The following is a 23320-nucleotide window of genomic DNA, read 5'->3' on the forward strand; positions in this document are numbered from 1 at the left end:
TAAGTTTCATTTAAAAATTATATGATTGATTGATATATAAATCATCTTATTAGCTTCGAGTAAAATAATTCGAATAAATTAATTGTAATTATAGTATAATATTATTCTATAACAATTTTTATGATATTAATTATGTAACACTTTAAGTAATAGTGTAATACTTAGGACATAATATAATTACTATCATCAAACATAAACAAAATACATTATTATCTTCATTATAGTCATCCTAAAAGGTAATAATGTAATAAAAATAAATTCATGTATAGTCTCAAAATACAAAACAATAAAGGGATAAGAACTACACAGTTTTTCAAAAAAAAAAATGGAATAACGAAAGCCAATCTAAAGACTAGATAACTCCATATAGTCATTATTTTCTCTTTAATCAACACTTAATTTTTCATCGTATTGATTATATGTTATACTTGTAAGGTACAAATAAAAACCATAATTTACTATTTAAATTTCAAAGTCTATTCCAGATTTTTCACTGCATAAAGAACTTTGCTGATGAAACGATCATAGATAGATTATAATAAATAAATATAAAATAAGTATAAGACAACATATATTGTTCATATTATAATCTCCAGTTTCCTACACTAGGAAAAACATTTGTGGCTACAAATTATTGCCCTTTCACAGAATGTTACGTTCACAACATGGATTTTCCAATTTATGCTTCATCGTTTCAAATGCAAAAGCTGGTCTTTTCAGATATCATAGGATTCCCTTAGCAAACCCTACAAGATGAAATGCAAGTTGCAACATTGACATTGACATGGTTAGCATAAGAAGAGCGAATGTGGCAAGTGCAAAAGAAGGTCTAGTGTTCATTAACACTCTTTGCAATACTCCAACTGCTTCACATACATCTGAATCATAATTCTGGAAGTACTTTTTCTCCCATTCATTCCAGTCCGAAGAAGCTTTACCCTTCGTTTTCAGCATCTCAATCTCTCGAATTCGCTTTCTGAGAAGGATCATGTTGTCGTCCACCATCTTCCCCTCGTGGTGGTGCCCAAAGGAATCGCTTTCTGATGCACAGATTAAGCTCCTACGAGGGGCGGTGACATTAGAGAACATTTTGTGTTCTCGTGAAAGAGGATTTGATAACAACACAGGAAAAGTTAGAGATGTTGCTTGCATTTTTCAGAACTTGAAAATGCTTCAAAGGGATCAAATGCTGCAGTGGCTAGCTTTGTCATTGGATCAGTATTGTGTGTGTATGTATAATAGAAAGATGTGCGTGTCGTGTTGTTATTGCAGGTTAAGGAAAAAAATGTTAGGCTGAATGGTAGTTGCAGCGGAAAATGAAGATTGAAAGAACGAGATTAGCAATTTAGACACCAAATAAATTATTTCAGTCTTTATCTTTATTTCCAAGAATACATTTAGACCAAATTCAGGCACACCAAACAATTCCTACAAAAAATCATAATTTGCAATCTCAAGTTTGAGTTGTTACAAATTTGTTTTTATGAACTCTCTAAAATTACTTCCATACATTTTCTCTTACTAAAATATTAATAAAATATGTTTTTCTAACGATAAAAATATATATAATAAGGAATAGTTTTTGAAGTGTTGCAACATTTACAAGAATACAGCTTTAAATTATTCAACTTAAAGAGATACAAATTACAACTAAAAACAACATAATACAGCATTAATGAAAACAATGCTCTTTTCATATTCTCTCATTGATTCAATATCCATACAAACTTCTCCCTTCTCCTTAACAGTCATTCAATCCTTCATAATTAGTGTGATCTTCGCATGAACTGATTTGGATTCCATCTTCATCCATTGCATCTGCTCAGCCGCTTCTACTCCATTTCAGAAAAATGTGTACAAACAACTGCAAATAACATTCCAAGTGATCAGTTCAATAGTTCAAATTTACAACACTACGATGGGAATCCAATATCGAAGATACACAGTTGTTAGGTATCATTTACCTGTCACCTTTCAGAAGATACAATTGTTGGACTTGATAAATAAAAGTATCTCAACATGTCGACTTCAATATATCTATCAAGTCTCTCTTGAGGACAAATATTGGGCAAATAGATCTCCCGCACAACCATATATATACCCTATTACAAATTTAATTTGCATGTCACTGAATGAAAAACTAAAGTAATTAAACTTGTAAATGACCATACTTAGTATAGACACACATATCTAGTGATCCATGAAATTGCACATACTGCTTCGCCTACCAAATCCTTCAAAGGAAATTTCTCCCTTTCAGAAGCATCTGTTATCACATTGATAAGAACACGCTTGTAAGTAAAACACACTGTCAACAAACATAAATTTTATAGTAAGAGCAGTATCTATACTCAGAAGTTCACATACCAGTGGCTAAGCGAACAATGTTGATCCACTAGGAGCCTTGCTAGTACTTTCGTAGATGACCATTATTTACACAGTTTCTTAAAGAACATAACTGGTTAACGGATCAAGATCACGCACAGTTAAAATAGTTCAGTTTATCATAGAGTAAGGATTGTCACTCTACTACAACAAAGAAGGTAGAAAGGTTAAAGGATAAAAACTTGTTTTACCATATAGTAAGATACCGGTTTATTATAGTATTTCAAAACTTTTTCATCCAGAACGAACTGCATTCAATAAAATATGATTTTGGCAGAAAACTAACAGGAGCTAAATAGATAAAAGGAGCTGAAGAGGCCCCTTCAGTCCAAGACGTGACAGTCACAACTGGATGCAGCTCCCGCATCGTTGTATCAGAAGCACACCACCTTTACTGTTGCATGGACTGATATTTACCTTGATGGTGAGCTCTTGAACCAACGAGTCAGCAGCTGAGTCTCAGCCGTTTTCACTGCCTCGGACTGGACTGAAGCGAGCCCCTTCGGCTACCCTCAAATGATTCATCACCCACATGAACAATACTAAATTCAACAGACTCTATTTGCTCATCACAGACAATATGTAATCACACGCATGCTTGTGTTTGAGGCATAGCAAAGTTAACATAAATAATGCAACAATAGAAAAAGAACTGCATACATCTAATTTATTGAGAACTGAGATATTTGTCAAGGGAAGAGAACGCAATGTAGCCCTAATAGCATACCATTGCTTATTGACAAAAACACTGTATTAACAAGCTAGAAAAAATTTATATTTATACATAAAAGAACTTATAGAGGGCCAGGGCCTCTAGCAAAGAAAAATGTCTTCAAAGAGACAGAGAGAAACGAAGGAGGAAGAAGAGAAGAGTGAACAAGTATGTATAGTACGAGGAGAGGGAAAGGGTCTATTTAAGGAAGAGAAAGTATGAGATATTTTGGGACATGCAAATCTCGAAGCAGGGTGAGTGGAGATTCTTGATGAGGGCATTGATGATGATGGTGTTGAAGTGAGGCCTTTTCAATCTACGAAGACAAGTCTTTAATTTCGTACACATGGTTATATCTAATCAAACAGCTGGATGGCTTAACATTATCTATCTGTGACACAACACAGCTGTCTCCATTGCTCTTCATTGGCCTCTCTGACACCTCTTGCTATATCGACTGTACTTCTATGTAATTAACCTAAATCAGTTTGTACATTTTCTCTTTGCTCATTTTGTTGTTATTGTTTCTTTTCATGTGTCCTGGTCTTCTTATGAAAACCAGTTAACTTACTGTATATGATGCTCTTTCTTAGTATTTTTTATAAAACTTACATGAGATAAATCATCTTCATTGTTACAATCTATGTGATATAACTCCTTGTCCAAAGAAAAAAAACACTCATAAGAAAATGCTATGAAACAATGCTAGATTATGTTAATGGATCAAAGATTCGATCAAGATTTTACTGACCCAGCTATAATGATGGTAATGAATACAAATATATCCGTTGTAACAAGCTCCTGTTTCTTATCAGTGGCTAATTGACCAAAAAGAAAAGAGCTATAAATTGATTGGAAGATGCAAAAGATGTTCATGATTTCAATTCTAATCTTCAATTTTTTTTCAGTCTTTTTTTTATAAAAAGATTTAGATAAAACTTTCTTATAAGTATTTTCAAAATAAAAAATCACTCAATCTTTTTCACTGGTTAATATAAATTTATACAATTCTTTACTATTCTTTAAAATCAGTTTTTTAACTTATAATAAATTATATTTTGTATTTCTAAAAATATTTAAAAATAAATTTATTGGATCTGATAAATATTTACTGTCTAATTCAATTGTCATACATACATTAATGAATATTTACTATTTGACTTAAAATTACTTTATTAATCATTAATTCTGAAAATTTATCAAATGTGTATAAGAGAATTTATATACACATTTATATATCATTCTCCACGTATGGTGGGGATAAAGTTCAATCTCAATATGAATTTCAAATGTAATAATTTGTACAAAAAAATTATGTATATAATGATATTAGTGTAAATTAATACCATTCTTTAAAAAAAAAAAAAACAGATAACTTGTTTTTAAAACTTGTTGATGCTTAAAAGTTTGTATATTTACTGTGCCTAAATTATTATACCAATCTAACATTATTTTATATCCTTTATTAAAATTGAAATAATATGTACAAATATGAACTAATTATATATTTTACAATTGTTATTTTTTTTCTAAAATCTCCCAAACAGTTAAATTAAAGTATAAATATTACTAAATTATTCATTACTATCTCATAATCATTAAATGTTTCATGATTATAATAATTTATAAAGTATGAGTTGATTATAATATTTATATATATAAGCAATTTGTTCTGTAAAGTTTTTTTTTTTTTGGGATGTATCACTTTTTTATTCATTACACCTCTTAGATTTCAAATTCTTTTATCTTTTTCAGTAAGATGTATTCATTAAAAAAGAAAGTACTCATTCATTTAAAATCTTTTATATTTGTTTATAAAAAAAATGATGGAAATAGAGAATATATTATTCTATCATTCTATCATATTAAAAAAATTACCGTTTGAGGATGTAGTATCTATCTAATGATAAGAAATGCTAAATAAATGAAATTTGAAATTCAAATAAGTTACACAGTAAGATGAAGAAATTGGATTGGGTAAAGAAACGGTATGCTGCCATGCAAAGAACTAGTTCCCAAAACCAAATAGGGTTTCTCGATCAGATCAATTTCTACCGAAACTAGTCATTTCCGAACCATATCACATGCTTCATTCTCAATTGGTTCATATCTTCCTTTTCCCATAGACTCACTCTTGCAGGTCAAGCACAGATAAATAGCCATTGATGTTTCAGAAGACCTATCAAGTAGTCTCACTCATAAATCAAGTTGGGGAATCTTTTTTTTTATTTACACGTCTTCTCCAGTCTTGTCCTTTCACTCGTTTTTCTTTTTTTTTTTCTTTTTTATTTAACTTTAATGAAAAAATAAATAAAGTGATTGAGTGAAAAAAAAAATTGTAGCCATTCAAAGTTGAAATTGATGAGTAAGTGTGACTGTGTTAGAAAAAATGTAGATTACATTAAGTGTAAAGTTTTCCAAGAAACTCATCGATAGGGATTTGAATTCATTAAAATGCAAGCAAACAAAGAGGAAGGTGAAAAAGTTGGACGTATTTATTTGTCACTTCTTCAAATACATGGATAATCGCAAAATTCAGGTTTCAGGTTTTTCTTTTTTCTGCAGTTGACCTCTTTTTATTTGTCGTTCTATGCATGTTGTATGAAAAATCACGTGCTATTCACATGTGAACTTTAAAATTGGATTTAAGATGCCTGTATAGTTTTTCTTTTGTCAGAATAGTATGATACATATTGACATTTATTTGACACACTTAACAAGGATAAAATAGTTTTAAAAGAGTGAATTTTTGTAGTTTTTTGAAGAGAAATAATTTTTTGACACACCTAAATTTTTTACATTCATTTGACATTATCCTTATTTACTTTTTATTCTCTTTTTCTTAAAACACTACAAAACTTTACACTTTTGGACGATTTTACCCTTGTATTATGTGTCAAATGAATGTAAAAGTGTGTCATGGTATTATCACTCTTTTTTGAAAAAGAAAAAAATAAAAGATAAGAAGAGATAATATCAAATGAATGTACAAAAATTATATGTATCAAAGTACCATTTCTCTTTATTAAAGTTTAAATATATTATATTTCAATTAAAACTCTCAAAATAGGTTATAATTCGCAAGCTAATCTAACTTGATCCAACCTATCACGGGTTTGGATCAAGTTGGATTTCAAGAAAATGTATTTTTTTATGCGAGTCAATTTTCATCCCAATTCATTTAAGTCCGGCTCATTTGGGTTGACTCGTGGTGTGCCGGAACCAACCCAATTTATTTTATTTTATTAATTTATTATCTTATGAAACCTTAAAAATATCATTTAACTTATCATACATGGATTGTATTGTATTTTTTTTTATTTTGAATTGTCTTGAGTTTGTGAAATTTATTTAGATTTGAATTACAAAAATTTGCTATTCACATGTGTCATTCCATGCATGTGTATGAAAATCACGTGCTATTCACATGTGAACTTTAAAACTGTGTTTGAAAATGTTATAATTTTTTAAAGTTTGAATATATTATATTTAAATTAGGGCTGTCAAAATGAATTAAAACCTATAAGTTAATTTGACCTATCACGGCGGATTGAGTTGGATTTGAAAAAAAATGTATTTCCTTTTATGTGGATCAATTTTAAACCCAATGAAAAAATGTATTTTTTATGTGGGTCAATTTTAAACTCGGCTCATTCGGATTGAACATATAGTGAATCGGTTGGCTCATCAATCCAATTGTATTGTACTTTTTTTTATTATTTTAAATTTTCTCGAGTTTGTGAAATTTATTTAGATTTGAATTACAAAAGTTTTGTAATTTTTTTTATTTAAAAAAATATAATTAAATAAGTTAGTGAGTCAACCCGTTTAACCCATCAACCCGTGATGGGTAGGTCGGATTCGAATTTTTCTTACTCTCTAATAAACGAGTCAGATTGAGTTGACTCACTAAATGACTAACCCTAGTTAACTCATTTTGACCACACTAATTTAAATGGTTGTTATTATACAAATTTTCAATTTTTTAAATACTTTATTTAAATAATACATTCTTCCAAGTAATACTTTAATCGCTAATAAATATAAAAATTACAGTTTTAACTTTGTGAACGTGAGATCAAATATAAAACTCTTAAGAATATACTTGTATAATAAAAATTCCTAACAATATACCTATATAATGAATCTATAAGGAATTCTCCTAACAATGCACATATACTGTGGTGTAAGCTTTTTAATCTATTTAGTCTTGTCTTTTAATCTTCCAATATCACTATAAGTTATTTTTTCCAAACACTATTAAAAGAAAGTGAAATTTAACTTACAACTAAAAAAATTACTACATTTATTTGAAAAAGAGGAAAAAATATTTAGTATTACATACATTGTGAATTCAATTATGTCATTCTTATTAAATTTAAATTGTTAAGATATTCAATTTTGTCATGATAATGACTGTTATATCAATTTCAAACATTTATAATACGTAATTGATTTTTTATTTTAAATTAAAATAATAAAGTTCATATTTCCTTAAAATGTATAATTAAGTGATCTCAAACTATATTTTATTAATGAGAACTAAAACTTATATACATTTATGCCTAAGTATACTAAAATCATGTTTTATGCAATGGAAATGCTTGGAACAAAAGTTATATACATAAAAATAAGTATGTTATGCATATAGAAATGTATAATTACTCAAAATCTAAGAAATCACAATCAAAACCAAAATTGTTAGTAAGCATATTGTTTATTTTCCAGAAAAGTACATTGGAACTGTTTTAATACAATAAGGTTATTCTACCAATTTCAAACACTTGCTAAATGTAACGAGGACACTCTATCAATCTCAATCACATTATGAGATCTTACTTTCTCTAATTTGGACTGCAACTAATTCAAATCACGAGTTCTTAAAATAAGGAGATTAGATGAACCACTAAAACGCATAGCATGACATGTTTTTTAGATTTGATAAGGAGACATACGAATACACAGTTAAATAGGTGAGTTTAGAACGATGAGGAATCATAAAAATACATAGTTAAATAAAAGTATAAGAAACTTCATGATACTTTTAGAGAGGAGGATCCAGAGTTTATTTGAACTACTTTGAAATTTAAATGTTTTACCTACTACACAACATTTTGCATAAAGAATATTACATAATAAAGTAGAAATATGTGAAAATTTGATTAACAAAAGGGTAATCTAGTGAAAATAACGTGTATTGTGTGTGTAAACTATAAAAATTATTGGAATTACCAACAAAATTTTTTGACAAAAATAAATTTGTTGAAAAATTTGATTTATTGACGGATTTATCTTCATCAATAAAATCATTCGATAAATTCGTTGATAATATAGATTTTGATTCTGTTAATAAAATTCTATGATAATTTAAATTTTTTTATTATTGATTAATTTATCTATAGATAAATCTATTAGTAAAAAAATGACAAATTTCTCGCCGAAACTCTCATCTTATCTTTTGCCATTTTCTTTATTTTATTCTCTTTACTACTTACAACTTGAAGATCATTATGTTCACTTCAAAGTTGTTTTCTTATTTAACCACATCTTGGTTCCTTTCACAACAGGTGTTTTTCTTTTTCAATGATAGATTATAACTCTCTCATCATTGCTCTGACTTCAACTTCCATCAGGTGCTTCAATATTTCTATGTGATGAGGAAAGAAGAGCTCTAACATGACATTTTTGCGCACCTGACATAATAATAACCATAGGGGATCACCCCAATCATATATCAGTTATATTAAAATTCATGGATTTTAGACACTAAAATATTGTTTACCCATTTCCCAATTACTCATGACCAATGTTTTTTTACCAATAATGGTCATGTGCCACTTGCTTCTCATGGTGCTTTTCTTGTTGCTTCAGGATGACTTTTGAGCTTTTTATACATGGTCAGAAGAATGAACAAAAATAACAAGCTTGTGGGAAATAATAAAAAGGAAGAAAAAACGAAAAAGAAAAGAGGAAGAAGATGAACTAGATCGCAATATTTATCAACGAGTTTTATTGACAAATTTTTTCGTTGGTAATTATTGACAAATTTTTTCGTCGATAATTACTGACATGTTCCATTAGTACAATTTATATATGATTTTTTCACTAACAAATTTTTGGTTGTTAGTAGGTCATTGATAATTTTGATTTACCACAATATTTTAAGCAATGCCGATGAATTTTGACCATCGGTATTATCAATTTATCTTGTTGTGGTAGTCAGTACATAAACAATGAGCCACATGTTCCTCGGTTGTAGGATTGTGGGAAAAGTATGAAATATGTGCCATAATTGTTTAAGTGTAAATCTAAATATCACTTATAATGCCTTTATAAAAAGGGTAATATGACTTGGAGTTGCATGTGGGTCACAATTATCTGAAGTATATGTAGCCATGGGAATATGATTATTTTCAAAGGAAGCAAGGAAAATGTGGAGAAAATTTTCCCCTTTACACAACTAAATGCATGGGTATAGATAACTCATAAGAATAAAAAGGACAATATGTGTTACTTGGATTGTTGTTTTAACCCCCTCATGTGTTTTAGACAGTTTCGAGGCTCCTTAATAGGAAAGGGCATAAATTGGGTATGATGTTTTGCATCTAGTAAACTTTTATGTAGTCTTTGTGCTTTTTAACTTACTTTCCTTGAGGAGGCACGACCTATATGCTTGTGGATCGTTGGTGATCATTACAACCTTTTGCCAGTCTACTTGTACTCCAAACCTTTATTTGTTGTCAGAATCCGTGTGGATAGAATGATTAGAGGACAAACATGCCTAGAGGGATAAAGAAGCAAATGTATGTGACAATTCAAACTCCACCTTATACAAAGCCTTATAGGGAGCTTGAAAGGATGGTTTACAAATAAGGAAAACATAACGGATTATGCTCTCTAGTTTGATTTGTGTGTTGGTATTTAATTTTCTTATTGTCCTTGACCCTTTCTCTATTTATAGTTTCATTTTTTTCTCTTTTAGTTTTGTTTATTTTGTTATGTGTTTATAGTTATTTTTTCTTGTAAAAGGGTTGGAGTACCCCTTTGTTTTATCAACATTCTTTATTACTGATAAAAAAAATAACTAATGATTTATATTGTTTGTAGATGAGTTTATCCATTTTTGTTACTTTGGATTATTGTAATTAAAGTTCAATATATGTTTTGTAAATTGTTGTTGACCCATGTCAAATTTTATTTGTATTACAATTTGAACTAATGATACTCTTATTACATGTATTTACACAATATTAGTTATTATATTTAATACTAGGTTCACTCTTACATATTTGAAAAGAATATTTATGGAGTTAAGGTTAACTTTAGAAGAAAAAATTATAAATAATGTTAAGGTATTTCATTAAAAATAATATGTTACTAGTCCAAAATAAATAATTACACATGACTCTTAATAATTATATATTGTTAAAAGGACATTTTTATACGATCGTCCGGTCAAAGACAGATTAAGCGGTCAACCATATACAGCGAATCGAGTTGCTCGAGATAGAATGACCAGGAAGTCAGTCATGCGAGAGAAGGATCATCCCTAATGCTAAACAACTTATATGATGTGATTATCCCCAGTTTGGTCATAATTAGGTCTTTGTTAATTAATGACCTATGCTAAAATCTATAAATACAAGAAGATATGTGATTTTGTATTTACTGTGTCATTAATGCTTAAGCGATCATATCTTTATTGATTTTAGTCTCAAACTACTTTTTGTAGGTAACCTCTAAACCTGTAGTGTGTAGGCGAATATTTGAATTCTTTTGCAAGTCATACGATAATAAACCCTTGACTTCGTTCCCACGTTCAAAATAAATATTATTTTACGTATAATATGTCTACACCACCATTTATCTAGGTTATTTTTGTCAAAATATATAGCTTTTAACATTTTAAAGCACCAACATAAATAATTTTTTTAACTGTATATTTAAATTTGTGAAAAATAATAAGAGAGAATTTGTAATGCCACCAAAATCAATCTCATACACGTATAAATATTTCACTCATTTTTATTTTTATTTTCTTCAACCTTCGTCCAATTCAAGCAAGTTTATTTTATACTTTAACTATTATTATTTTTTGTTTCATCATTTGACCATCCCAATGTAAGTGGTTTAGAGTGAAAAAAAAAAAAGGCAGAAAACATGTTTTTTGTCGAAAAAAGAAAAGAAAAACAAAGCAAATTCAAATTATATGCAAACATTTGTCACGGAATAATATATATTTAAAAGACACTTTTAAATGTTTGTTTTCACAAGTTTATCAGTGGTGTGTTTGGTTACACATAATTAATTATGATTTGAAAACGATCCATTATGTCTTTAAGGCATTTGTTCTTTTACTTTTCAGAATAGGTAAACTGAAAATTAATCGAGTTGAGAAATCCAGATTGGATTTTTCCTCTTTTCTACTAATCTATGGTTAGTTTTATATTCGATAATTTTGTTAAACATTCAATCTTGTTTAAGAACACGTTAGGTACCAAAAGAAAAAATTAAGAAAATAAAAATGAAAACAATGAACATAAAAGAATAAAAATAATATCAAGGTTAAAGGTGTTTGATGAACAAAATGTTATTATAGTAAATAAAAAAGTAAAGTAGATCAAATATTTTGATATAGTAATCAAAATATAAGAAATACAATAACAAATGAATTCGTCAAAATATTATATATATTTTTGTTACAAGTTTTTTTACTGAAAATTTACAATTGGTGTCCAAAAAAAATTTGAGGCCCAAAACATTGATAAGAAAAACAAAATACAAGGGTCGCTTTAGTATGATAAAAATAAGAGCATTTCTTTTTACATCTTATTTTTCGTCCTGCACCCAACATCTTAATAAAATTACTTAATTATCCTTTATTTAAAATCTTAATATCATATTTTCTACCAGCACCTCCTTCTATCTGCAGCTGTGTACCTCCATTTTGGTTTATAGGTTCCTGTTCTGTTTGATGCTCTCAACAAATAATCTTTCCTAGGAAAAAGTGTCATAAGGACGAATTATATGATTGAGAAAGTAAATATATTATAAATTATAGGGTTAAATATGTTTTTAGTTCCTATATTTTGGATGATTTTGTTTTTAGTCTCTCTTTCAAACTAAGATACAATTTAGTCTTTCAAGTTTAGATAACTTTTGTTTTAGTCATTTTTACCAAATTTGTTTAACTTTATTTGTTGTTTCAAACGTGTTTCTCAGTTAACATTGAAGCAAAAAATGTATCAAACCGTATAAACAATCAAAATACTATAATGAAACGTGCTTGAAACAGCAAATAAACTTGATAAAAAAGACTAAAATCAGAGTTTTTTAAAATTGAAGAACTAAATTATATCTTAAAAAGAATGACTAAAACCAAAAGGTTTAACCCTAAATTATATAATCTTGAATATAAATCTAACTTTCATGTTATATAATCAAAACATGTAAAGTTAATATTTTAAATTTTAATTATTTTATTTAAAATATATGTGGATTGATCCATCCATGATTATAATTTCTAAGATGGATATAGTTGGAATTTTAAAAAAAGCATGTGGTGCAAGACAAAAGTATGAGAATGCAGGATGAAATTCCTAAAAATAAGGTGTGTACATTTATGTTGCTATAAACATTTTCCCAAAAATTATATTATTTTCATTTATGTAAAATTGAAATATTTGTTAACTCCTTATTAAATAAAAAAATTGGCTGTAAAAATAATTTTTGGATGACAAGTAACATTGTCCTGAGAAGTGACACCACAAGTAACATTGCCGTGCCGCCGCAAGGTCTGTCGGCTTCTCCCCGCCGGTGGGAGAGACTGCATCGCTAGACTCTGCCGTTTTCACTTAGTTGAAAACTACTTTCAGGCGACTCGAGATCGGAGGAGGAGAAGAAGACCGTAGACTTGAATCTCACAGGTTGAAACGCGATTTTTACTACCTAGTTTGAAGCTGATATTTTTATTTCTTACAATTTTTATTGTTGTTTCAGCAAAAAGGAATAAGTAGAAGAATCTATCCCTTAACTGAACAGAATGAATGCAGTTTACATTTTTCCAAACCATTCAATTTCTCAGACATGTTTCAAACCCAGGCAATTTTTCAGTTTGGCAAGGGAGAGCACTTTGATTGGAAGAAGTCCTGGTATTCAGATTAGAGGTAGGAATGTTGTGAGTGGGTGTCTTAATGCTGATGTTGCTGCACCAAACTCTTCTGAGAATACAAAATTGGAGAAAATTAAGGCTGTGATCGAGATGGAAGGGAAGTTTTTGGTGGGGACTTGAGAGGGGAGAAGGTTGCAAGTTGTATGACGTTGAAGGGAAAGAATATTTAGATTTGAGTGCTGGGATTGCTGTCAATGCGCTGGGGCACGGTGATGTAGATTGGTTACAAGCTGTTGTTGAACAAGCTGCCACCCTTACTCATACCAGCAATATATTCTACACAATCCCTCAGGTTTGGGCATGTTATTATATGTTATATCAATTTCTTCATATGTATGTGTTATATACACACTGTAGTTAACCTGTATAGTTTACAGATGTATTCTACAACTTATCTTCTCTGTACAGCTAGAGGTTTACCTGGAAACTGTTTTGTTACTTTCTACAACTGTCAGTGCTAAACTACATCTATAAACACATCTTGTACTCATGGTTTTAAGTGTGATACAATAATAAAAAGATTCCATTCATGTTCAATTCTCTCTCTTTTCGGATTGTCTAAGATGGTATCCAGAGCTTTTTCTTCCAGGATCCAGTTTCTTCAAGTCTTTTTTGATTTCTTCATTGTTCAAAGTACAATTGTTTCGCATCTTCTTGTGATTCCAACTGGTGCTTTGTTTAAGATTGATTCACTTCATCAATTTATGTTTTCCATTGCTGTGAAGAAACTTTCTTTCAAAAGTGTTATTTATGTACTGAAATAGAAATAGTCACTAGGACTACATACGAAGCAACAGAAACTAGGGATCTCAAAGAGAACTGCCCATAGAAGAGAGAGAGGAATATCACCCTGTCTGCCCCTTTTCCCCACTCTCATTCCCTAATAAATACTATCTCCAGTCCTTCAATCTTGCGGGATGAGTCACCAACTGCACCTAACAAACTTTGGGGTGTCACATACTGTTCATCATTGTGGACTGTCAGCTGTCCCTTGGTTCCAGTACGTGTCTCTCCTATAGATATTACATTCTCTTAATAGTGATCTACCTTAACTTGTGAGAAAGTTAATTTCCAGGACTGATTACTTGTTTTATACTCTACCATTAACTAATTGAAGGGAAACCTAGTTGTTGTTATCAGGCATTAAACCTTAGATATAGTGCTCGGTAATTCTATAAATTAGAATTGTCTAGAACTCTAGCAGGGAAAGGGAAACTAAACCAACATATAAAAATGAGAAACAAGTCATCGTTGAAACATAAGTGTGCATAATGTTGTCAACATATAAAGAACTTTATGAGTAATCCTTAGTTATTAGTCTTCGTAGGGTGTTAAAAGATTAATATACATCTCTCCAATTTTATACACTACTGTTCATAGAATCAAGAGTACTGTAGTTTCCCATTATCAAATTTCTTCCATCCCTGATAGGTGTGGATAAATGCCAGTTAACCTGGCATTATAAGCCCTTGATCCTTTACTTGTTAGAAGAATAGAAAAATATTTGTCATTGATCATTTGGACGGGAGATTTCATTCTTTATTGTGCTTTGGAAAGGAAAAGATGATCATGGATCATTTGATTTTATTATTTCATTCTGCTATTGCATACATTATAAAAAGGAAAGAAAATAACTTTTAGTATATGTTTTATCTAATAAGTATATGGTTGTAATGTATTGGGCATGTCTTTATTATAACTTTATTTTTTATCTACCTATTTGTAATGGTTTAACAGTGGTTCCCTTATGCTTTACTTTGTTTCATTTCTTGTAGAAGCAGATTATGTGTCTCTGCACAGTTTTGCATTCTATGATTGTATTTGAATTGTTGCAGGTAGAACTTGCAAAGCGTCTTGTGGATTCCTCGTTTGCTGATCGTGTGTTCTTTTCAAATTCTGGAACTGAATCAAATGAAGCTGCTATAAAATTTGCAAGAAAACATCAGAGACAAACAACTACTAATGGGAAGGAGCCAGCGACAGAGTTCATTGCTTTTAGTAACTCCTTCCATGGGAGAACCTTGGGTTCTCTTGCTTTGACAAGTAAAATACAATATAGAACACCTTTTGAACCCATAATGCCTGGAGTGACCTTTTTAGAGTATGGAAATGCTCAGGCTGCAACAGAATTAATTAAGCAGGGCAAGATTGCTGCAGTTTTTGTGGAACCCATCCAAGGAGAAGGTGGAATTTACAGTGCCACAAAAGAATTTCTACAGTCTTTGCGCAATGCTTGTGATGAAGCTGGGGCACTTCTTGTGTTTGATGAGGTATAGTACACCTAATATTGATATATTACTGTCAATGGTAATGCCTAGTGTTCTGGAAAATATTTAATCTTTGCTGATGAAACATGCCCAGATTCCATTGATTTTTACTTTTGTGTAATATGTTGATGACATTGTGACCCAAAAAATGGTCTGTTGGTCTATCTTTGCCATATTATTGATTGAATGATGAGAAGATGGACATTGTCACACGATTTGTGTTGTTCATAGAGTGACAAAATATAGGTGTCATATGTTGAGGTATAATTATAGTTAATTTAAGTATTGCATTTGGTTTTATATAGTATTTTATTACCTATCATTTGTTTCTTGTAATTTTGTAGGTTCAATGTGGTTTAGGTAGAACAGGGTCTTTATGGGCTCATCAGACATATGGCATTTTTCCTGATATGATGACCCTTGCAAAGCCTCTTGCTGGAGGCCTACCTATTGGAGCAGTTTTGGTGACGGAGAGAGTTGCTTCTTCTATAAATTTTGGTGATCATGGAAGCACTTTTGCAGGAAACCCTCTTGTTTGCAGTGCTGCTCTTGCTGTTTTTGATAAAATATCAAAACCTGATTTCCTTTCATCTGTGTCTAAGAAAGGTCTGTACTTCAAAGAACTACTCAAACAGAAGTTGGGAGGAAACCCACATGTGAAAGAAATTCGTGGTCTTGGACTAATCATAGGAATAGATTTAGATGTACCTGCCACGCCCTTTGTGGATGCTTGTCGAAATTCTGGCCTGTTAGTGTTAACTGCTGGAAAAGGAAATGTAGTGAGGATTGTCCCACCATTGATCATAACAGAGAAGGAGATCAAGCAAGCTGTCGACATTTTGTTCCAAACTTTACAAGTTCTTGATAAGTAGAAGGGAGGAGAAGAGGATTGACATTGCAAGCAAAAATTAACTTATTTGGTTGGGGATTGTTGATTAGTTGAAGTTTCAGATGCCAACCTCACTACCTCCTTTTAATGAAGATGTTTTCATGGTAAGAATATTTCAACAATGCTATTGCATTCTGTTAGTAATGCTTAGCCGATGAGATGGTTTGCATGATTCATTCTCCTCTGCCACACTTTTACTTGTTGTCTTTTGTTACTATGAAGTGCAATAATGACTGTAAGATCTTCTCTGTTCCTATTGTAACTTTTCTTTGGTAGAAAATATTAGTTGTTTTAGGATGTCTTTGGATTTGTCTGGACAATATAAGAGTTTTTACATATTTTCTAATATATATATAAGTTTATTCTTGTTTATGAAAAAATAAATTTGATTTTTTTCTCTGGCAAATTTTTGTATAACAGGTCCTTCCTCCTTTATGAAAGCTTCTAAACAGCAGTCCATGCTGTGACACATTGACTTGTTTTACCAATGTTTTCCTATGATTTTTTCTTCTGAAAATCTTATAGGTTATATTAAAATTGAATTACTAGTTTTGTCCTTTTCTTTACTTTTCTTATTCTGTTTTTTTTCCTGAAAAATATTAAATTTTAATAGAAGACAAATATCAATATCATTTTATAATTAAATATTCATTATATTAATTAAATAGAAAATATTATATATATTATTTTTTCATATGTTTTATTTCATATTTAATTTTATAAAAACTAATAACTTTAATTATACAATAAGTTGTAATAAAATATGTTTAAAGTTAATTAAATGCATTTTTTAATGTGTAGAATGAGAAAAAAATTCTCATTTCTGCATTATTATATTATAAAAAAAAGTTATAAAAAAAGTTATAAAAAAACTAAAAATATTATAAAATAAAATTTAACATATAATAATTTAAGTTTAATATTTAAAAATTAAATGACAATTTTATACATTATAAAATTGATTTTTATAGATTTCATTTTATATGACAGTGAAATAAAATAATATATAAAATGAAAATAATAAAAAAATGATGTAAAATATATAATTTTGTATTTAACTTCACGGTAATAGTAATATTTTAACTTTTTGAAGAATATTATTTTATTTATTTTGTAAAAGTCAATATACTATTTAATTTTTGTACTTAAAAAAATTGGTGACATTTGCATAGACCCATAGTAATTAAATTGAAAATAAGATGATGTGGGTGTCTCATTGTTTATTCACTCAAATAGGGTGTTTTATGATTTGATGTGGTTTGGTTGATAAAATTTTCACTTTTTTTGTGTATCTTCTTTCTTTCACAAATCTTCAATTGGATTCCTGCAAACTTTTTTTTTTCTTCCTAAACCCCCTAACTTTCAAAATGTCCATTACATCCTTAAGAATTTATAATATAGTTTCTCTTTATTTTTTAATTTTATATTTTTGAATATATTTTGGATATGAAAATAAATTTCTAAATAACCAATATGGAAAGTATAAAAAAAAATCAGAATCCAAAAATGATCTTCTGAAACACTTGTTTAGAAAAAAATTTGTATTTTGGAACGACTGTTTTGAAAATTAATTTTGGATCTAGAAATATCTTACATAACAACCCTTCCAAAATGTAAAATTAATATACTTAAATGGATAGTGTTTTGAAAGACATTTTCAGATACAAAAATATTTTTTGAACAATCATTTCAAAATATAAAAAAAAAAAAGTTAAAATAAAGGTTAGGAAAGATATTTTTAGTTTGAAAATACTTATCTAAAGACTTGTTTCGGAATATTTTTTTTATACCTTTCTGAATTAGTATTACAGATATATTTTCAAATATGAAATTACCTTCTAAAATATTCAATTCAGATAATATTGAAAAAGTGAAGGTATTTTGGGAATTTTATATTTTATAGGAGGTGCAAAGAAGAAACACCCTTTGTTTTCTCAATCCTTGTTTTATATTTGTAACAGGGCTTCAATTCAAAATCAAGGCCCAAATAAAAGTGACGGTGCCTTGATAATAATAGAATTTTGCCTATCATCTCACAACTGTTTAATTAAGATTTTCACAAACTTATTCACAATTTTTGCATGTGATGTCTTCTTTTTTTTTAAAAAAAAAAATTTAATAAAACAATTTTATCTACAAAATTAATTTTTATATATTTTCTTTGATATTATAAATTTTCATTTAAATTCTCTAACATGACACAGTGCAGGAAAACTAATGTTTAAAAGTCACTGATTAAGTTCAGTTTAATTTTCTATTTTCATCTGATTTTCTTTGAATTCTTTTTCTTTTTCACACATTCATCAAATTGGAATATTTCTGCACAGTAGAAAATACAAATTGCAGAAAAATCAAGATTCGGGATTGTCTGGCCCTACCCAGTGGAGTGAAGAAAGTGGGATCAAAGGAGCGAACGGACCAAAATCATTGACCAATTGAAAGAAGATGTCCTGCAACATAAAATAAAAGAAAAAAACATTATTAAAACATGTAACTTTTAAAAGACAAACCAAATTGCACACCTCCTAGTTATATCAACCAAACATAGTGTGCTTTTGGTCCTTCCATAGCCACCATAGCTTAAGAATACAGAGAATCTATTCCAACCAAAAACAGATGCAGAATAATAAACCTTTTACAATGATACAATTAGAAAAGGTCAAAACAAAATAACTGTATGCTGAAGATTTTTTAGACTACATAAGACATTAATTAATAACATTGTTTGACTGGGATATGCGAAGATTCGTAAAAGAAGCAATATTCACGCTTTGTTTATCACTAAAAAAAAGTTTATTTATTTTTATTTCACATTGTTAAACAGATAAGGTCAAAATTAAATTTAAAGAGCTTTATATGATCCGATTTAGCACAATCATTGTGTCACCGTCAATCTTTTATTCGCAAGTTGTAATCCATTGAAATGGGAGAATTTAAAATTTAAGACTTGGAACATTGAACATTGAACATTGAAAGTGTTTTAGACTGAAAATAATAGATTCCTAATAAATGACACCCTCTCATCTCTTACCCATTTTATCTGATGGCACAGACCACAACTCCTATTTTTCTGTGTTTACTTATTTATTTTCTTCAAATAAATAAATATATGTTTGAATTTTTTAATTGTTTTTAGGGTTAAATATGTTTTTAGTTCCTCTTTTAAACTATAGTATAATTTAGTCCTTCAACTTTAGAAAATTTTGGTTTTAGTCCTTTTTACCAATTTTTTTTTTAACTTTATTTGTTGTTTCAAACGCGTTTCTCAGTTAACATTGAAGCAAAAATGTGTCAAACAGTGTAAACAATCAAAATGCTATAATGTAAACAGCAAATAAAGTTTAAAAAATTTGGTAAAAAAGAATTAAAACCAGAGTTTTCTAAAATTGAAAGACTAAATTGTATTATAATTTGAAAGAGGAACTAAAACCAAAATCGTCCCAAAGTATAGAGACTAAAAACATATTTAACCCTTTTGTTTTTATAACTTTCAATCTTTTACTTTTTTTTTTAAGTTTTAAATTTAAAATTCTCTTCATGTCACATTAATATTAATATTTTCTGAATGACTTTTTCAAGTAACACATATATATTAAATTTTAAATTTTAACAAAAACCTAAAAATTGGGTAGTCACATTGTCAAATATGCTTATTTAAGAACTACAGATAAAATTTAAAAATTAGTATCTTTTAAGAGCAATGGGAGCCATCTTAAGGATGAAATGTAAAGTCAAATAATAGTCATTGATTGCTACTGATCTGTGGATTCTTCTGCTACACAGCTATTGCTATGATTAAGAAACTAACTGTGTAGATTTTTATAATAATAGTTTTTAACAATATCACTTAATTTAATTTATTTTCAAACCTTAAAAATATCTGTCCTAAAGACTCTGAAATATATTTTTAATTAAAATATATACTTATGATTTGTGGATAAGGGAATAATTTAGATATACATACGTGTAAACAGTTACAGATCTAATTAGAAAGTATAATAAACAACTTTCGAGTGTATAAAAAAAGACATACAAATATTTTTAGTTTAAATATAAATATATAGAATTTCAAGTAATAAAGAATATAAAAAATAGATAAAAGGAATAAAAGTTTTCATTAGGAAATTATTTAGTTGTTTGGTTGGAAAGGTAAATTGTAAATAAAGAGATGAAATAGTTAAAATTTAGGTTTGAAGTTTGTCTCTGGAAAAAACCTCGGAAGCTGCATGCTTGCATACTTTGGTCGAATATCTTTCTGTGTCTCTTTCCCCTAACCGCGCGAAACACGTCAATCTCTCTTCAAACCACAAAAACGCAGTGTTTGAACAAAACTGCTTTCTCTATATATATATATGCAAACAATCTCAACCCTCCCTAACCCTTTAACCCTATCTCTCTCTTTCTCTCTCTATAAATTTCCTTTCTCTTTGCACCACACGTTTAAACCTCTGGGCTAGGCAAGTTTTGGCCTTTTCATTCATTCAGATGGCCATTCCCTACCCTCATTTCATCGCCACTGAGAAGGCTGCCATGGACGCCGGCCTTCTCCTCCCTTCCTCCTCCCGCTCCCCCTCCGTCATATTCACCCAAGATGACCTCAAGAAGATCGCCGCCTACAAGGCCGTCGAGTACGTCGAATCCGGCATGGTTCTCGGCCTTGGCACTGGCTCCACCGCCAAGCACGCCGTCAACCGCATCGGCGAGCTTCTCCGCCAGGGCAAGCTCAAAGACATCGTTGGAATACCCACCTCCAAGATAACCCACGAACAGGCACTCTCCCTCGGGATCCCCCTGTCCGATCTCGACTCCCACCCTGTTGTCGATCTGGCCATTGACGGCGCCGACGAGGTTGACCCCTTTCTCAACCTTGTCAAGGGTCGCGGTGGCTCCCTCCTTAGGGAGAAGATGGTGGAGAGCGCGTGCAAGAAGTTTATTGTCATTGTTGATGAGTCCAAGCTTGTGAACTATGTAGGGGGGAGTGGATTGGCCATGCCCGTTGAGGTTATTCGGTTTTGTTGGAAGTTCACTGCTGAGAGGTTGCGCAAGCTCTTTGAGGAGGCTGGGTGTGTTGCCAAGCTTAGGACTTTTGGGGAGAAGGAGGAACCCTATGTCACGGACAATGGGAACTTCATTGTGGATTTGTATTTCAAGAGGAGTATTGGGGATTTGAAGGTTGCTAGTGACGCAATTCTGCAGCTTGCTGGGGTGGTGGAGCATGGCATGTTTCTAAATATGGCTACCACGGTTATTGTGGCAGGGGAGCTGGGCTTGACGGTGAAGAATAAATAGTTTTGGAGGCTTTGGAAGAGGGTTAGGAGAATGAAGGTAGGTTAATTGGTCAAGGTTGAGCTTTGACATGGGGTTCTAACTAATTGTATGGTGTAGTAGTGAAGTCTTTTATTCAGGGTAATGGGGGGTTCAATGAAATCCTTTTGTTATTGAATACAAATGTTAGAGAAAGTTTATTAATACTCGGTGGTTTTGTTTGCTTTTTTTGAGAGGAAGTGAGGGGACCGAGGAGACTTCTTGGGGAGCTGATAATTAGGATATTAATCTCATGCAATGACTGTTGCGTGGTATTGAATCATTTTCCACAATTTGTTATTGAATTGACAGTGTTTAACAAATTCAATCTATCTAATTCAATTTTTCTTTTTTTCCACCTTTGACTTGATATTATTGAATTGTACAATTATAGTTTAGTGCCTATTTGTTATATATCATGTCTGTATTCATTAATATGCAGTGCCTATTTGTTTTATAGTATGCTTGGGTCGATGTGTGTTTGGTTACATGATTCAGATGAAACCAGGTATTACTTGTGTAGCAATCGGTTGTAGGGGTTAAAGTGTTGAAGAGAAATGTAGTTATCTATTCTTTTACTTTCAAAAGGATTAGTTGGATTAGTTGTTCTTTCTATATTTTGGTTCTCTACTTATGATGATTTCACCCTCTCCACATGAACAAAGAGTTGAACTGTATACATAACTTCTTGTGTTAATAACTAGCAGTACTTCTATATACAGAACCTAATTCTTCAATGATTGATTTTGATCATCAGAAAAACATCATTAGATGGAAGCTAGTTGTTTTTTCTTCAGAGTGATATTTTCTTAACTGGAATCGATCTCGCTTATTTGCTTTCCTTCTTTTGTCTTAGGTAGATGAAGTAAAATTTATGTTATTTTTCTGAAACGCATTCTAGATGAAGTAAAATTTATGTTATTTTTCTGAAACGCATTATTGGAATACGCAAGCCATAAAGTAATGCAATGATGTCCACGAAAATGGAATTTAGTTAGTGCTTTGGCTTTTGGTATCGGGTTGCTGACATTCTGAGATAAACCAGGTATTCTTTGGAAGCATTGAAAGATCCAGGGCAAGCTGCAAATACTTCTATCTAAGCTACCATGTGGTCCTTGTTCTGTGATTTCTAGCATACACAATCTGTGACCGAAGATAGGATATATTTGTGCTTACATTTATGTCTGATATTATATTGCATCTTATTGATTCATGGTTATTCAATTACTGGACTGATTGAATTTTATTTCGACCTAATGGTGTTAGACAAGATAATGGCAGTTGCCACAGTTAATGTTGTGGCGTATTTGGTTGCACATTGCAATTGACGCGTGAAAGTGTTGTATGCTTGCCCTTGAGAGTTAACATTACAAATATTGGTTATCATGCTACTCTACTAGTGTTACTTGAAGCTACAAGTGAAGTGCAAATAGATACACCAGTATGATGATAATTTATTTTATCCAAACTATGTTCATATTGTTTTCTTTAGATATTGGACATCAATAGGAAATAGTTCTCAGCTTTGTGTCATCTTTCACCTGTTTAGTTGAATTATGTTCCTCAGGGTGGGCCATTTTTGGCAGGGAAAA

The 23320-nt window shown here is 30.4% G+C and overlaps 3 protein-coding genes and 1 long non-coding RNA gene across 4 annotated transcripts; 2 read left to right on the forward strand and 2 right to left on the reverse strand.

Moving 5' to 3' along the window:
• Positions 1 to 723: 723 nt before the first annotated feature.
• On the reverse strand, positions 724 to 1089 carry LOC106770694. The gene has a single exon (XM_014656491.1). It carries the CDS (start codon positions 1087 to 1089, stop codon positions 724 to 726), a length of 366 nt encoding a protein of 121 aa, XP_014511977.1.
• A 509-nt stretch (positions 1090 to 1598) lies between these two features.
• On the reverse strand, positions 1599 to 3464 carry LOC106771559. Its single transcript, XR_001376475.2, has 3 exons — positions 2368 to 3464; positions 1965 to 2266; positions 1599 to 1864 (listed from the first exon to the last, which is right to left on the reverse strand). It is a non-coding gene; the product is annotated as an uncharacterized LOC106771559 (long non-coding RNA).
• A 9675-nt stretch (positions 3465 to 13139) lies between these two features.
• Positions 13140 to 16764, forward strand: LOC106770696 (acetylornithine aminotransferase, mitochondrial-like). Its single transcript, XM_014656492.2, has 4 exons — positions 13140 to 13263; positions 13352 to 13560; positions 15104 to 15538; positions 15880 to 16764. The coding sequence occupies exons 1-4, from the start codon at positions 13140 to 13142 to the stop codon at positions 16405 to 16407; spliced, it is 1296 nt and encodes a 431-aa protein (XP_014511978.1). The 3' UTR covers positions 16408 to 16764.
• Positions 16765 to 20708: 3944 nt separating this feature from the next.
• Positions 20709 to 22086, forward strand: LOC106770812 (probable ribose-5-phosphate isomerase 2). The gene has a single exon (XM_014656623.2). The coding sequence runs from the start codon at positions 20910 to 20912 to the stop codon at positions 21711 to 21713; it is 804 nt and encodes a 267-aa protein (XP_014512109.1). The 5' UTR covers positions 20709 to 20909; the 3' UTR covers positions 21714 to 22086.
• Positions 22087 to 23320: the final 1234 nt, after the last annotated feature.

This window comes from Vigna radiata, chromosome 8 (assembly GCF_000741045.1).
Source record: "Vigna radiata var. radiata cultivar VC1973A chromosome 8, Vradiata_ver6, whole genome shotgun sequence".
Taxonomy (NCBI): Eukaryota; Viridiplantae; Streptophyta; class Magnoliopsida; order Fabales; family Fabaceae; genus Vigna; species Vigna radiata.